This window comes from Thermobia domestica, chromosome 2, assembly GCF_964235325.1.
Source record: "Thermobia domestica chromosome 2, izTheDome1.hap1.1, whole genome shotgun sequence".
NCBI lineage: Eukaryota > Metazoa > Arthropoda > Insecta > Zygentoma > Lepismatidae > Thermobia > Thermobia domestica.
The window spans coordinates 286,103,020-286,120,612 of record NC_137455.1 but is presented as its reverse complement, the minus strand read 5'-3'; the positions used below and the strand labels follow the sequence as shown (position 1 = coordinate 286,120,612).

Sequence of the window (17,593 nt, the reverse complement as noted above, 5' to 3'; positions counted from 1 at the left end):
TCTCACAGTGAAACATATTAAGCATCAGGAAACCATGGTTGCGATTATTTGACTGGAGGTTATGACCCTTTTCAATTTGTTGAAGCTGATTGACCAGTAGGAATCTCTACAATGAAGAAAAATTTGAAAGTAACAAATACTTGTAACTTACCGTTAAGAAAGGAGAATATCAGTGGTTTACAAATAAAGTATCCGGAATTATTAAACATTATAGATGGAAAAGCTTAAAATATATAAATCATTAATCATGCCTGTTGTTCTGTATGGTAGCGAAACATTGTTGCTTACTCTGAGGGAGGAACGTAGACAAAGTGTTTGAGAACAAGATCTTGATACGAATATTCGGACCGATAAAGCAGGGAAATGGGGAATGGCGGAAACTTCATAACGAGTAGGTAAATAACCTATACGGTTTACCAAACATTGTCAGGGTCATTAAGTATAGGGCGCTCAGGTGGGTAGGTCTTGTAGATAGGATGGAAAACAGTAGAAACGCTTTCAAAGTCTTGACTGGAAGACGAATCGGAAAACGACCATTAGGAAGAACTAAGCGCAGATGGTAGGAAAATAGTAAGATGGATTTCGCAGAAAAAAGGAATGCAAAGTGGAAACTTGATCCAGTCTAAGTATAGAAGTCGGTGGAGAGCTTCTGTGAACGCGACATTGAACCTCCGGGTTCCATAAGTCGTAGAGTTAGATAGTTAGTTATAAGGGGGATAGGTTACTGTGAAAACGCTTACAGAAAATCAACAAAGGATACATATAAAATACCGTAGTGAAAAACTAAAGTAGTACGTTCAATTTATGCTCATTTAGAAGGTGAAAGATAATAATACGAGAAATATGGGTCTTCTAATATCTAATTATTTAAAAGGAATCTGCATGATCGATATTATAGGCTCAATGCTTGTGTAAGACAGTTATAAATTTATGGTCATAGGAGTTGACAACGCATAACAATTCGCTTTTCTGGAAGAATAGAGAGCGAGTACACAAATTATTTGCAAGAATTTGCTAGAAGTGCTTAGTAGAATGGGATTTCCTGACACCCTCTCTATAGATAATCCTCTTGTTTTCACTTCACAACATTCAAACTGTTGTTGTTTAGTCTGGCGATTAAACACATAAGAATCCGCCATTATCATGCTGAAGCGAACATTGCGGAGAGGTTTATTGAAAACTCCAAAATATTCGTTGAGAGGTTATTGTTGAAATAACCAAAATTCTTGGCCAAGATATATTCGAATGAATCAATTCTCTCAAAATCTCCGTACTTGTACTGAATTAATCTCCTATTCAGGTTGCAGATGATAATAGACAGCTTGAAATATGGTTACTTTCCTGTCCCAGCTTAAATAAAGTTTTAAGCCAATTAAACGAGACATGTGAGATGTTTTAATAAACTGATTAGTTTTGATTCCCATTTGAACAATTAAGAATATTTTTTGCGATTTTTTCTTTTAAGGGTTTCTCGAGGTTTAATAATTTAGTTGAATGCAGACTTTGGTAAAATATAGTAATAAGAATTTATGCAATTACGATATATAGGAGTTGTTCAAAATTTGTAAACAAATTTAGGAGCATAATTTACTGAGTATTTGTTACTTTATTTGAATACTAGCTGTAGAAACGAGATACTAGTCGATCATAAAACGTATTTTTCTGATTGCTAATAAATTTTATGTTTACTATGAAAGATTTTTTTTATATATATGCTTATTTTTAATAAAATTTTTAGAATTGATTTATTGCCTTTAGTGTTGAAAACTTGTTTCTGTATTTCCATATATTTGAAATTTGATTGTTAAATAGATTTGGTTTCTCGATACTGCCAGGTATCAAGTTATAGGTGAGGAAATAATAAGTAATTTTCTATTCTGTTTTGGAATCTCCGTAAGAAACGCGGTGGGTCTGTGGTCAAAGGTTCACCTCCGGTGCTTGGGGTCCTTGGTTCGGTACCAGTTCGTGCCATGTGGATTTTGTGGTGGACAAACGCCGTGCTCGTGGGTTTTCTCGTGATTCTCCCGTTTTCTCCCACTTTCTTCATTTCACCATTTCGCCCATTTCTCATCATCACCATGTTCTTTAGAATAACTGGCATAAACATGGGACATAAAACTGAAAGATTTAATTTCATTTCATTTTTGGATTCCCGGTAAGCCGCCCGAGATATTGGATCTTCAATTCCCACATCGATTATTTACCATTACAGATTGGCGAGTAATATACGAATTGTATTTCCTACGAACTGTGGTAGAGTTGCTACAGTTCACAGATTGAAACAGTCATCATCGATTAAGACTTTGAAACTATACTCACTGATATTGATAAATTAGCTTTCCTGTCATTTCAGGTTTCTTTGCAAATATAATGGCTGAAAATTGTAAAGGTATTAGTTGTGAGATGGTGCTCAGTTTTCATCTCATGAGATGCAACAATTCATTAAAATTACTATTTTTGCAATTACATCTTGACTTTGTTCCTCAAAACCTCGGCACAGTAAGTGATGAACACGGAGAACCTTCTAATCAGAACAATGTCACATTTGAAAAACGTTACAATGGAAAATTGATTGAAAGTTGCTTGATGAATATTAATGATCTATCATGAGAAAGATCCAGAAAATGTCTGCAAGCGTAAGCGATCAAAGGAATTCTTTTAAAGGGTAAACCAACAATATTTAATATTAGTAATACGTCTTCCTAGCCTACATTAAATAGTAAATATTTGTAAATACGAATATTTCTTATAATAGCTTTTGGTCTGCCAAACGAAAACGCGACATGATAGAACATTTTGGTTTCCACCAATACGTTCAGCACCTGCCATTTAGTTTAAATCACGTAATTCTATTTGAAGTACAGTAGAAAACAAATTTGTTGCGCAATGTTATTTTCTTAACGATCACAAGAATTAAGTTTTCTGACACTTAAAGACATAGCAATATTTTATTTAATTATTTAACATATTTGTAGAATTACAGTGTTAGTTTAAGAGTTCTTGGACATTGTGTGAATTTTGTGAATTTTCTGAACAATTGATTTTCTTAGTAGCTTTAGAAACAAAGTCACTCCTATATTAAAATATGTAAAGACAATTTATTTTCTCCAATGTGATTTTGTATATTGAAACGTAAGATGAAAACATTACGTAGCTTGAAGTTCTTCGCGCTTTTCCCAAAATTATTCTTACTAAAAAGATCCGAATCTCGCCACGTAGAGAAGGCCGCCATTCGAGCAGTATCCACGCCCTACTCACCTTTCCTACATGCTTGAAGTTAAATTTAGGACGGTTGCAGTAAAGTATCCCTTTCAGCAGCGAGCTATTTTTAAACATTTTTACCATTATGAGACAAATAAAGTAATTTTATGTTGTCAGAGATCGTAAAATTTAATGTTTAATATTTCAGTGCTAACGCAATAAATAATGGTTTTAGTTATTTTCTACAGAGTTTAGTCCCTTTTCGCGAACTGAAAATAAAACTTTTTTTAAAACAAAATAAGATCCCGTCTACAATAATGCGAACACTCAATATTTCAGCACTGTAAAATTCAATATACCAGAGCTCGAGCCAAGTAGACTTTGTAGTGGACAAACACCGTGTGGGAGGATTTTCTCGGATCATCATCATCGTCTACTTTAGCCTATCCACCGTAACCGCGGTACGTAGAAACTGAAAGATTTTAGATTCAATATGCGATAATTCGTTTTCTCGACCAAGACTAATTTTGATACAATGATGAAACATTACAATACCATAAATCGATTTTATGTGAAGAACATAAAGCTATTTGTCTTGAAAATATTGGGTTGGTGCAGTTGGAATGTCAGAAAGACATGTGTCACTTTCATAAGAAGTCAAAAACAATAAAACATAATACATTCTGTTCCAATAATTGTATAGATCAAGTTATAAACATCTTCATTCGCTGCACTAACACTTGGAAAATTCTATAGCAAAAGAAGTCTCGAGTGTACGTTCTAAAGAAAAGCTTAGTTGTGCATTGCATGATCTGGTCCTCACTTAAGTTCTCCCCTGGTATAAGTGATTGTGATGATGTTATCACAAGTTAATTATTTAATTTGTGATAGAACGTTGAGCCACGTCCAAATAATTATATTTATGTATGATGGTTGCGAAGATTGGAATACATTATATTTAATGAAAAATAAAGGAGAATAACATCATACACGAATTTCATGTTTGGATATATAACTTTCATTTATTTGGGAGACTTTTAAAATTAATAAAATATTAAAGCCCAGAGCTCCTGTTGGTCCCGTTGGAATACCTTCATATATTATAAAGGGGTGTTTAGATGTTACATTTGATACGAAACTGACATTTAACAACCACAAAGAGAACATAGTTAATTAATCTCCCAAGATGTAAGGGTTCATAATTAGAACTGGGAGGGAATTTAACAATATTACCACACTAACAAAAAAGTATTGTTCCAATGTCCGATCAAGACTAGAATATGCTGCTGTGATCTGGAACCCATCACAACAGCAATACCGACACCAACAGGAATATACCCATACTATAATATAAGAGAACTGGAATATAATCATACTATGAAAATTAACTAACATTAATAGACAACTTCTCTATCCCTATAATTGAACAAAGGCGAAAAGTGATAGATCTGATTTTTCTCCTTAAAATAGTACAAAACGAGTTTAATTGTACGAATCTCATACCAATACTAAATTTTCATGTCCCGACACTTAAAACTCCTGCTGATAACTCTGGCCTGTTCTATTGAAAAAAGCAAGGACTAACGTACTATTGAAATCACCTGAAATCTGGAGATTATGCTCTTCTTATAACAAATACGCATCGAACACAAAATTAACACATGTAACATGAATTCTATGTTTAAGAAAACTATTGTAAATTTATTATGTAATACAACAACACTATAATTGAACTTATGCCTCTTGTGTTGAAGACAAAGAAATAATTGTTTAATGGAGAAAATACATATGAAGTAGTTAGTTGTATTATTACCTCTACAGAGGCATACAGTTCTCAAGTCAGAAAGAAAAATGTTAAAATAACAATTAGATAATTAACATGTATTGGATATAGATGTATTAAGAGGTTGCATAACATATCATTCCCACACCGAATTTATGAAAGACTCCTACTATATACCAAACCATTGTTGCTTGGATCCGGTGTAAATTGTGTTTATAGAAATCTAAAAGCACAGATTCTTAATGGAAAGCATGTTGTTCTCCACTGCAGGCGGTTGCTTAAACAACCATGCCACATATCAAGATCTACCCATAATTTTATATTAATTTTGCTAATGTATATGAGACTTGGAAAAAACATAATTTAATGATTGTAGTTTGACTAATTTATGACTGTAAGCAATGTATTTTATAGTCTTATGCATACACTAACGGTTGGATTAACCCGTGTTGTCTAATTCAATATATACAGAGTTTGTATCTTATTTTTCCAGATGGACAACTGCAACTTTAAACAAAGCAATTATCTAATGTCAACGTTTCACAACATAAACTGAAAAAATGTTTGGTTATCGAAAACACTGAAAATCCTAAAGAACAAGGAAACGTGAGAAATATCAATAGAGTTACGAAAAGAAATTACTGAAATTTTTATGAAATAAATGCAAAGTAATATATGCCTCTTATTCACTTGACGAAACTAATGTATTAAGTTCTTTATATTCGTACCAGTGAAAAGAGTTTCCCGTTTAAGAAAATAATTTCTGGTTAGGTAAAATTAACTTATGGAACACAAATAATAAATCATAATTGAATTACATAATATTCACGCCAAATTTCATGTATGTGTTTTGTTGCACTATCATTTTAAACTATTACAAAACTAATCTATTCAAGAAGCGATCGTACAGTTGAACAATTTGGTGTACCCAAAAGATACGTAATGATCATAAAGTATTCCATTTTTCAAATGCTAATTCTAGTATGATCTGTCAGGAAAGTAAATGTACACCAATTTTTCGAGTCTGGCATTCCTGCGCTCCATCCGTGGAGAGTATGAGAATTAAATCAATCAAATGTTTACTGAGGAGCAAAAAGAAAAGCTTAATCTGAATAAGACATTGCAGAGGGGCACAAGCTGTGAATACGAATAGTGCATAGTGTAAATAGAGGACGACACCGAAAGAGAAAGCCAGAAACAGCTGTTAAACTTACAAAAAAAGAGTAAAAATTGTCGAAGTGGGAACATAAAACACAAATACAACAAATACGCCGACAACTAAATGATCACTATGCCATGATCTTGGTGTAGTGGTTAAGGTGCTGGCTTACAAATGCAAAGGACGTAAGTTCGAATCTTAAGAGAGGACATTTTTAAAAATTTTTGTTAATAATACATACAACTCATGAGAGATGGTAAAAGAGGTCGTATTTAGTTTTTCGTAGCAATTATTATTGGTAATGTTTAGTACTGATAATACTTTTTGTCTTTGCGTATTGCTTTTATTCTTTTCTTCATTTCCAAAGAGAAGAATATCCGAACAAATGCCACCAAAATTCCTCATATTTTGAATGTAAACGCCATTTGCAATTAGTAAGGAATAAAAATTGAACGTTCCGAAGTAGCTGCAAAAAGTAAAAGGAAAAACACGGAAGTCGACCATACTCATGGTTACCAAAAATACAATTTCTACATGCCTTACACCTCCCGACCACGTTTCTACGTTAGCAAGTAAGAGGCTTGTGTTTAGGTTAGGCTCGTCAATACGTTTTGCAAAGGGGCCCGGTTTAGCTCTGACGCACCACAGGTGCGAGAAGGGAGAAAAACACTTTTTCTCTCTCCCTCTGTGTGTCTATTTATCTATCTATTTGTATATATATATAACGCTATTTGTGAATGCCATAACCACCCTAATTTTCAGCGGATTGAGACGAAACTTGGCACAAACATTAATTGTTGAAATATCTTGATGAGTTCGATAACCAGAATAATCAGATGAAAATGTTCAAAATGGTGGCCCTTCAAACTCTTAAAAAGTTCCAAGGGAACCAAATTTCGCCCATAAATAGGTATTCAGAAAGTTTGAATAAATTTTCCTCTTTTACTGAAATATTTGTGTGCAGAAACTTATTGAAATATTGGACCCGATTAATCGCCTAAAGAAGGTTCACGCCCTTTCGCTACGGTCAGTTTTTTTTTTTTTTTTTTGCAGGAGGGGGTTATTTTCCTATCGGAACAAGATGATTGTTAGTGATGATATGAAATTACACATTGAAAGTGAAGTAACTTGTGTAACGTGTTATTTGAAAGAATAATATAATAAATGTGCATTCCTCTAACACAGGGAACTGTAAATCATGTATTTCGAGTTCGGGAGCCTGAATGGCGAGGAGTGTTATTTGATTTGTTTTTTAGTAACACATTGCATTGCAAATAAAGGTAGGCAACATTAGTGGTAAGTAAAAAAACAACAACAACAACAACAACAACAACAACAACAATAATAATAATAATAATAATAATAATAATAATAATAATAATAATAATAATAATAATAATAATAATAATAATAATAATTACTCTTCTCTTCTCTTCTCCTCAGTTCTTCTTCAAACGTAATGATTGTAACGCTATATCTCCCTTACAAACAAAATATTAGCAATTTATATCGAGAGAACGGGAAACTGTAGAGCGATGGGAGCAACGTTGGACAGTATGCACTCATAGTACTCAGAAAAGTAAGCGATTTCAATGCAAAAGGAACGAAGAGTCATTGTCATGGGTACTCATGGGGCCACGGCAGAGCCCTCTTTAGGCAAAATGTCGATAGCTTATATCGAGAAAACAGGAGGTGATAGTGGGATGGGACCAACGTTGGACACCGTGGACCCATAAGGCGCATCGAAAAAATTAGGGAGGTGGGCGACAGCCAGCCTTACTTATTTCCACATAATAATATAAAATTATATTGTCGAAATACTCACACGAGTTAGCTACTAATATTTCATATTATTATTATTATTATTATTATTATTATTATTATTATTATTATTATTATTATTATTATTATTATTATTATTATTATTATCTACAGCGTCTTTTCATTACGTGAGCATGTTTGACATGAAACCAAAGAGAAAATCCATCCTGTAGCGAAAAGAAACAATACTTTCTCTCAAATGGATAATATATCACGCCGAGATTGATTCGAACTCGCATGGACGGCGCGAAAAGCCAGTGCTTTGTCCACTATTTTTTTAACTGACTCACCGAACACGTTTCAGTAACTTACTTATTGCTAATTTTACTTGCTTCACTCGTTTAACTTGCTTTTTCTAATAACTTATAACGACAGGGACACGAACACAGAAACATCGAGAACAGTTAAAAATGATAGATGCTTTCCCGCCGAGAATCGAACCCGAGACTCCATACACCCAAGGCTCACGTGCTAGCCTCTAGACCAGCGGCGATGGCAACGCTCACTTCCTGTGTCGTTAGGGATTACGACCACTGTCTTGCCAGCTATCACTTCTGTGGGTTGTATACTATGATCACATGTTTCTTCTTTGCTGGAAGAGTAAAACCTACATTATATGTAATACATGAGGTATTTAGACCTACATGCTCTTCATATAATGTAGTAAAAGGGTGATGGTGTCGGATTTTAATACATGACGTATTGCAGGATACAACATGCTTTGCATTACTTGTTTGTTTGTAGAAAGCTACTAGCTTAGTGTTCTGAAAGTTTGTGTATAAACTAGGGATAGCCCGTTGTGGAATTATTAGTTTTCGGACTCCCGAAAGTAAAGCCGGACAAATTCCGGAATTCGGAAAATTCCAATTTTGTAATAATTTCGGAATTCGGAAAAATCCGGAATTTAGAAATTTCTGATTTCGTTAACATTCCGGAATTCGGAAAATCCGGATTTTTTCGAAAGTCGGAGTTTTTCTCAATTCCGGAATATTCTAAATTCCGGATTCTTCCTGAGTTCCGAAATTCTTCTGAATTCCGGAGTATAACTGAATTCCATAATTTTGCGAAATCCGGAAAGTGAAAGTTCCGCTTCCGAAAAATGAATTTATTTTGGTTAATATGAATCGTGGCGGAAATAAGTCTTTGACCAGGTAATGGCGACTGCTTTGAATGAAATGGGGAGTATGAGAATTCAATCTGTCATATTTGTAGTTTCGTGTGGAGAAAGAACGAACTTGTGAACCAGTGGTTTAAGAAAAATTCAAGTTATTAATGTAAACTTTGCCGACTTCATAAAAGAAATACGAAAGACATTTTGAATCGAAAAACATAACATACAAGTTTGCAAGCGGAGACAAAGAAACCTAACGTAACCAGACTAAAGACGGATCGTTTACCGCGTAGCGATCGCGGTTCAGTGGTCAAGGTGCTTCTGCAAATGCACGTTGCAATTTTTTTTCTTACTTTAGAATTTTTGATGGCGATTGATCAGCGATAACATACGTTTTATTTATATTTGAATACTCGGATGTTACAATACTTGAACTATCAAATCTTCAGGAATAATAATAGTAATAATAATAATTATTATTATCTCGTAGAAGATTAAAAGCTAGAAGCTAAATTATCGCTCAGGTCATACCATTACAAGGAGAAACGTGACATTTGGAAAGAATATTTCGGTTTGGTTTGATATTGCTCACGAAAAGAGGAGTTTCTCCTCTCGTTTCTACAACAAATAAAATAACATGAGAATTAACATTTTACATTCGAGACGGGTCAGGGCTAAATCAAAATTTTCGTCTCTCTTTGGAGATGAGAATCGAGACGAGACGAAAAGTATCGTAAACATTTCCTGTCTTGTCTCGATTCTCGAAATAGTGTATGTCCGTTCTTTAAGTAACAATTGCTCTGTAGACTGAATCTCATAGGCTATTTCGTTACATTGTATTTCAGAACTCATTGAATTTTGCTCTGTGTAGGTATTTTTGTAGCAAAGCTTTTATATTTACCTCTGCATAATCTAAAAATTAGTTTATTATATGCCTTACTGTCGCGTGATATTCAGTTATGTTTATTACAGTTATTTTCCTCAAAACATACTTTCTACATGAAACTTCAATGAAAGGTTCTAGTTTAAAATGTTGGTAGTTGCAGAGGTGTCTCTTGAAGGTACGGAACCCTTTCCCCGAAATCTCTACTTTTAAGTAAGTTTTGCTAAATTTCAGGGCAAGTTAAAACTATTATTATTATTATTATTATTATTATTATTATTATTATTATTATTATATCAACTCCATGTATAATCTTTAAAAGATATACGGCTTGTATCTGAATAGTAAAAGCTAATTGACTGTCGATCTCGGTCGTCTGGAAGTCTTCAGGAGGCAAGGACATCGGTCACGTTCTGGGTTTGAGTTCCGAAGGGGCAAGTATTCGGGCTCGAGCAAAAAATTGTTAAAAGTTATAGGCTTCATCCAAACATATTCAAAACAGCTGGGACCGGGTTTAGCTCCTCAACGGCTCGAGCGGCTCGGCTTACAGCTCATTCAATATCGAACCGAATCGAGAAGTGAGCCGAGCCAACAGCTCACCACACCGAGCCGATTTCAGCCATCGGCTTAGTTGAGCTGAGTCGAAACGTGCTGATGAACTAGTTTCAACTTAGCTGGCTCGAACCGGTTCACATGAGCCGAGTAGGTGACCCATCCCAACCGAGAAAGCTCGAGCCATCGGCTCAATTGAGCTGAGTCGATGGCTTGTTCCAACTAAGCCGGCTCGGGTCATCGGCTCATCCCAACCGAGCCGACTCGAGCTGTTCCCTCAGTTGATACGAGCCGAGCCGGTTGATATCACTACCCGAGTTGGTCTTCTGCTTGGGCTCAAGAATTCGACCGTGCAGATCTCAGCCTTGATTTTAAGAACTACAGTATATACTTATATTGGTGATTACGACATTTGAGGCTGTCTCGTAATAATAATAATAATAATAAACTCTTGTCTTCTCGTTATCTAGACGAGACGAGATACACTAAAATTGCCCCACGAGATGCACTAAAATTACGAGATGAGACGCACCTCTGTCGTGAGCAACACTAAAAGTATTCCACATTACTGCTTACATTTCTCATGGCTTTTGCTTTCCAGTCTGATCAGGCCAATATTTCAAAACGAGTTAAAACGAGCTGAATGAGCGAGAGAGCCATTATCAAACTCAACTCAACTCGAAACTGGACCTCGAAAACAGCGACTTGGCTCGGAACTCAATTCAAGAAAATTACCTTTGACTCGACTCAAATTGTACTCGAGTCGAATTGAATTTTGGCTCGACTTGTGCTCATCCCTATTCGTGTTTGTATTTTATGTTTCCACTTCAACAATGTCTACTCTTTTTTCTCCTTTTATCTGCTGTTTCTGGATTTCTCTTTCCGTGTCGTTCTTTATTTACACCGTGCACTATTCTTATTCCCAGCTTGTGACCCGCTTCAATGTCTTATTCAGTTTAGGCTTTTCTCCTTACATTGACTTGACATGTGATTGATTTAATTCTCACTTTCCGCGCACGATCGATGAAAATGTTATTATTATTATTATTATTATTATTATTATTATTATTATTATTATTATTATTATTATTATTATTATTATTATTATTATTATACTATTGAACTTGCACGGCGAAATTACTGTATAATACGATATCATTTCTGTAATTTTACTCCATTGTATGTTATTTAGTTTATTAATGGGCACTAAATTGTCTCCAGATCAACGAATAAATTAACTACGGCATGCACTTTGGTGGAAATATCATTACAATAAGATTATTGGTTCGTTCCAAACATGTCCATGTAATGATATTTCCACCAAAGTGCATGCCGTAGTTAATTTATTCGTTGATCTGGAGACAATTTAGTGCCCATTAATAAAGTAAATAACATACAATGGAATAAAATTACTGAAATGATATCGTATTATACAGTAATTTCGCCGTGCAAGTTCAATAGTATAATAATAATAATAATAATAATAATAATAATAATAATAATAATAATAATAATAATAATAAAACATTTTCATCGGTCGTGCGCGGAAAGTGAGAATTAAATCAATCACATGTCAAGTCAATGTAAGGAGAAAAGCCTAAACTGAATAAGACATTGAAGCGGGTCACAAGCTGGGAATAAGAATAGTGCATGGTGTTAATAAAGGACGACACCGACAGAGAAATCCAGAAACAATAGGTAAACGAAGAAAAAAAAGAGTAGAAATTGTGGAAGTGGAAACAAAATACAAACACGAATAGGGATGAGCAGGAGTCGAGCCAAAATTCGACTCGACTCGAGTTCAATCCGAGTCGAGTCAAAGGTATTTTTCTTGAGTTGAGTTCCAAGCCAAGGCGCTGTTTTCGAGGTCGAGTTTCGAGTTGAGTCGAGTTTTATAATGGTTCTCTCGCTCGTTCAGCTCGTTTTAACTCGTTTTGAAATAATGGCCTGATTAGACGGGAAACTGAAAGCCATGAGAAATGTAGGCAGTAATGTGGGATACTTTTAGTGTTGCTCACGGCAAGGGTGCGTCTCCTCTCGTAATTTTGGTGCATCTCGTGGGGCAATTTTAGTGTATCTCGTCTCGTCTAGATAACGAGAAGACAAGAGTTTATTATTATTATTATTATTATTACGAGACAGCCTCAAATGTCGTAATCACCAATATAAGTATATACTGTAGTTCTTAAAATTAAGGCTGAGACCTGCACGGTCGAATTCTTGAGCCCAAGCAGAAGACCAACTCGGGTAGTGATATCAACCGGCTCGGCTCGTATCAACTGAGCGAAGTTGTTGTATCTGCTTCCGCCCCTGTCAAATCTGGTCGATCTCGTTGACGCGACATATTTGCTTTTTTATACCCCTTTCTTCGTTTACTGAACAAAACAGTAACTATTCTGAAATATACTACTGCGCATGCCTCGTAGATAAATATTTCTGATGCCAATAGTTTCCGTTTTGTCCAAGGAATGTTCTTTTTCTTATTCCCAGCATGACCCTTTTATTACATTATATGAAGAGCATGTAGGTCTAAATACCTCATGTATTACATATAATGTAGGTTTTACTCTTCCAGCAGAGAAGAAACATGTGATCATAGTATACAACCCACAGAAGTGATAGCTGGCAAGACAGTGGTCGTAATCCCTAACGACACAGGGAGAGAGTGGTACCCTTCCCGCTGGTCTAGTCGCTAGCACGTGCGCTTTTGGTGTATGGAGTTCCTGGTTCGATTCCCGGCGGGAGAGCATCTATGATTTTTAACTGTTCTCGATGTTTCTGTGTTCGTGTCCCTGTCGTTATAAGTTATTAGAAAAAGCAAGTTAAACGAGTGAAGCAAGTAAAATTAGCAATAAGTAAGTTACTGAAACACGTTCAGTGAGTCAGTTAAAAAAAAAAGTGGACAAAGCACTGGCTTTTCGCGCCGTCCATGCGAGTTCGAATCAATCTCGGCTTGATTTTTTATCCATTTGAGAGTAAATATTGCCTCTTTACGCTACAGGTAGTCTACTCTTCTCGTATTTTTCGCTGTCGTTCACAGTTAAAGTAACTTACTATTATTCTTTCTACGAATGATGGATCTTCTCTTTGGCTTCATATCAAACACGGACACGTAATGAAAAGACGCTGTCGATAATAATAATAATAAGAAGAAGAAATATTAGTAGCTAACTCGTGTGTGTATTTCGACAACATAATTTTATATTATTATGTGGAAATAAGTAAGGCTGGCTGGCGCCCCCCCCCCCTCAATTTTTTTCGATGCGCTTTATGGGTCCACGGTGTCCAAAGTTGGTCCCATCCCAGTATCACCTCTCGATATAAGTTATTGACACTTTGCCTAAAGAGGGCTCTGCCGTGGCCCCATGAGTACCCATGACAATGACTCTTCGTTCCTTTTGCATTGAAATCGCTTACTTTTCTGAGTACTATGAGTGCATACTGTCCAACGTTGCTCCCATCGCTCTACAGTTTCTCGTTCTATCGATATAAATTGCTAATATTTTGTTTGTAAGGGAGATATGGCGTTACAATCATTACGTTTGAAGAAGAATTGATTAAGATATTACCTTGCCACAAACAACACCTATTATTATTATTATTATTATTATTATTATTATTATTATTATTATTCTTATTATTATTATTATTATTATTATTATTATTATTATTATTATTATTTTACTTACCACTAATGTTGCCTACATTTATTTGCAATGCAATGTGTTACTAAAAAACAAATCAAATAACACTCCTCGCCATTCAGGCTCCCGAACTCGAAATACATGATTTACAGTTCTCTGTGTTAGAGGAATGCACATTTATTATATTATTCTTTCAAATAACACGTTACACAAGTTACTTCATTTTCAATGTGTAATTTCATATCATCACTAACAATCATCTTGTTCCAATAGGAAAATAACCCCATTCCTGCAAAAAAAAAAAATAAATAAAATAAAAACCTGACCGTAGCGAAAGGGCGTGAACCTTCTTTAGGCGATTAATCGGGTCCAATATTTCAATAAGTTTCTGCACACAAATATTTCAGTAAAAGAGGAAAATTTATTCAAACTTTCTGAATACCTATTTATGTGCGAAATTTGGTTCCCTTGGAACTTTTTAAGAGTTTGAAGGGCCACCATTTTGAACATTTTCATCTGATTATTCTGGTTAACGAACTCATCAAGATATTTCAACAATTAATGTTTGTGCCAAGTTTCGTCTCAATCCGCTGAAAATTAGGGTGGTTATGGCATTCACAAATAGCGTTATATATATATACAAATAGATAGATAAATAGACACACAGAGGGAGAGAGAAAAAGTGTTTTTCTCCCTTCTCGCACCTGTGGTGCGTCAGAGCTAAACCGGGCCCCTTTGCAAAACGTATTGACCAGCCTAACCTAAACACAAACCTCTTACTTGCTAACGTAGAAACGTGGTCGGGAGGTGCAAGGCATGTAGAAATTGTATTTTTAATAACCATGAGTATGGTCCACTTCCGTGTTTTTCTTTTTACTTTTTGCAGCTACATCGGAATGTTCAATTTTTATTCTTCACTAATTGCAAATGGCGTTTACATTCAAAATATGAGGAATTTTGGTGGCATTTGTTCGGATATTCTTCTCTTTGGAAATGAAGAAAAGAATAAAAGCAATTGGCAAAGACAAAAAGTATTATCAGTACTAAACATTACCAATAATAATTGCTACGAAAAACTAAATACGACCTCTTTTACCATCTCTCATGAGTTGTATGTATTATTAACAAAAATTTTTAAAATGTCCTCGCTTAAGATTCGAACTGGCGACCTTTGCATTTGTAAGCCAGCACCTTAACCACTACACCAAGATCATGGCATGGTGATCGTTTAGTTGTCGGCGTATTTGTTGTATTTGTGTTTTATGTTCCCACTTCGACAATTTTTACTCTTTTTTTGTAAGTTTAACAGCTGTTTCTGGCTTTCTCTTTCGGTGTCGTCCTTTATTTACACTATGCACTATTCGTATTCACAGCTTGTGCCCCTCTGCAATGTCTTATCCAGATTAAGCTTTTCTTTTTGCCCCTCAGTAAACATTTGATTGATTTAATTCTCATACTCTCCACGGATGGAGCGCAGGAATTCCAGACTCGAAAAATAGGTGTACATTTACTTTCCTGACAGATCATACATTAAACTATTTTATTTGGAATTATGCATTGTTACAATTAGTCTCCTAGAACGGAATTTTAATAACAGTTCACTGGGAAGAGTTGGAGTCTGCCCAGGTGAATGCAGAAAAACAGTACAATATTCTTAGGGTATGTAAGACGTTTTGGAAGTAGTATTGGATTTTTTATGTTATTTGTAGTTAGATAGATGTCGCGTAAATAAATAATGTCTTTAGTTTATCTCTCTGCTTTATGATACAATATATTATAACAAATGAAAGGGAACAACCGATATGATATAACTACGACAAATGAAAGGGAATAACCTATATGATATAACAGGAAGTCCCCAGAAATGTTCTGTCGTGAGACACTGGAATGTCTAAATATAACAGGAGTCAAAGCACAATGCATATGGACTAGGGATGTTCACCAAATTAAATGGGATACAATGTTCGGTGATTAACAAAGCGAATTGGGTACCGTTACGATTAAAATTCTTCATAATTATGAGACGTCTAAGCAGTTTTCAATTTTTAGTTTTTATATTTGCAAATATATCAACTAAAAGAAATATGTATAATCAAAAGGGAAAAGACGTAAATAATATGATATTATTACCACATAACTCAGAATCTTCGTCACTCCCATCTTGGCAATCATTATCGGTGTCGCATATAAAATTCTTATTAATGCATCGTCCATTATTGCATTGAAATTGTTCTTCACTACAACGATTGAACGATCCTGTAAGGAATAGAAAACACACTATCACATGCCAAACAAACAGTTGTTTCATACTTATAATTATTATGGTGTTGTGTTGCATTACGTGTGCTTCACTACAGTAGTGATTAGGTCATTTAGTATAGTTATTTTAAAGTTCCAGCAAAATTCAATTATTCAAGATGTATATTGAAATTAGCGGATTAACACAAAGGTAGATATTCAGAATAACCCTAGTGTTGATCGACAGTTATTCTTGGGAGGGTCTTTTTTAATTACGAATAATTACTGGATAGATTCTCAGATATTAATATATTGTATCTAAGTAGGGATTTCACTGTTGAGTTTATATTCTTCATTTCTCCCTTTATTCTGAAGTAAAACGATAAAATTAATAATATCAAAAGAATATTAATATGCATAGAGTATGATTCGAACTTGTGTCAGACACGTCATCCTATTGTTAGGGTAATTCCTTGGATCATTCACCATGCCACTAAACTCTTACATTTTATATTATAAATATGATCTCGGATCTCTATTTCAGTTATGTTTGCAGTTATTAAAGAATCATTAGTTCCATGACTATTTACAGTTAACTAATTGCTGCTAGCGTCAGTACACTGATCATCAACGCAAAGAATGGCGATGTTTGCCAAAAAGTAGCATGACCTCCTTGTTGATTGATTAGAGTTGAGCATCCGTTTCAGCTCTCAGCCTAACACATTATAGGAATCATCAATTGAAATTTTCGTATTTATGCGTGTTATCATCTGATATGACAACGGTAAGAAAGATTATGATGTTGCAGCAAGATGTAACATTTCTGAAGTTCAGTCAAAAGTATGGTGAAGATGTAGTCATAATTAACGATATATTTTCCTCAACAATTTTTAGAACAATTTAAGTTGATGAAGTCCCGACGTGGGTAGACTTTGAAAGGTTAGTTGTGGTCAAATTTGCTGTGGATTGACTGGTAAAGGTATGAGCTACAAAATATACAGAGAAATACCAATACTTTTCTACTTCCATAATTCCAAATTCCATCGGTTTCTTAAATGATCATAAACAAATCTTTCACTAAATGTTAACAGAAGAACATTATACCACCTACAGAAAGGTTAATGGATTACTACAAAAGATAATACAAAGTCGTTTCACTTAGCCACGGAATTCCCTAGTGCAATTTCCTTTTAGAAATTAT

General features: G+C 34.8%; 1 protein-coding gene across 1 annotated transcript in view; it reads right to left on the bottom strand.

The window, feature by feature from the left end:
- Positions 1–17,593, bottom strand: part of LOC145678539 (uncharacterized) — a gene marked incomplete in the record, with an annotated part of 195,303 nt that overhangs the window by 131,147 nt on the left and 46,563 nt on the right. Inside the window, 1 exon segment of the mRNA XM_081748801.1 lies at positions 16,285–16,410. Coding sequence (XP_081604927.1) covers positions 16,285–16,410 — 126 coding nt within the window.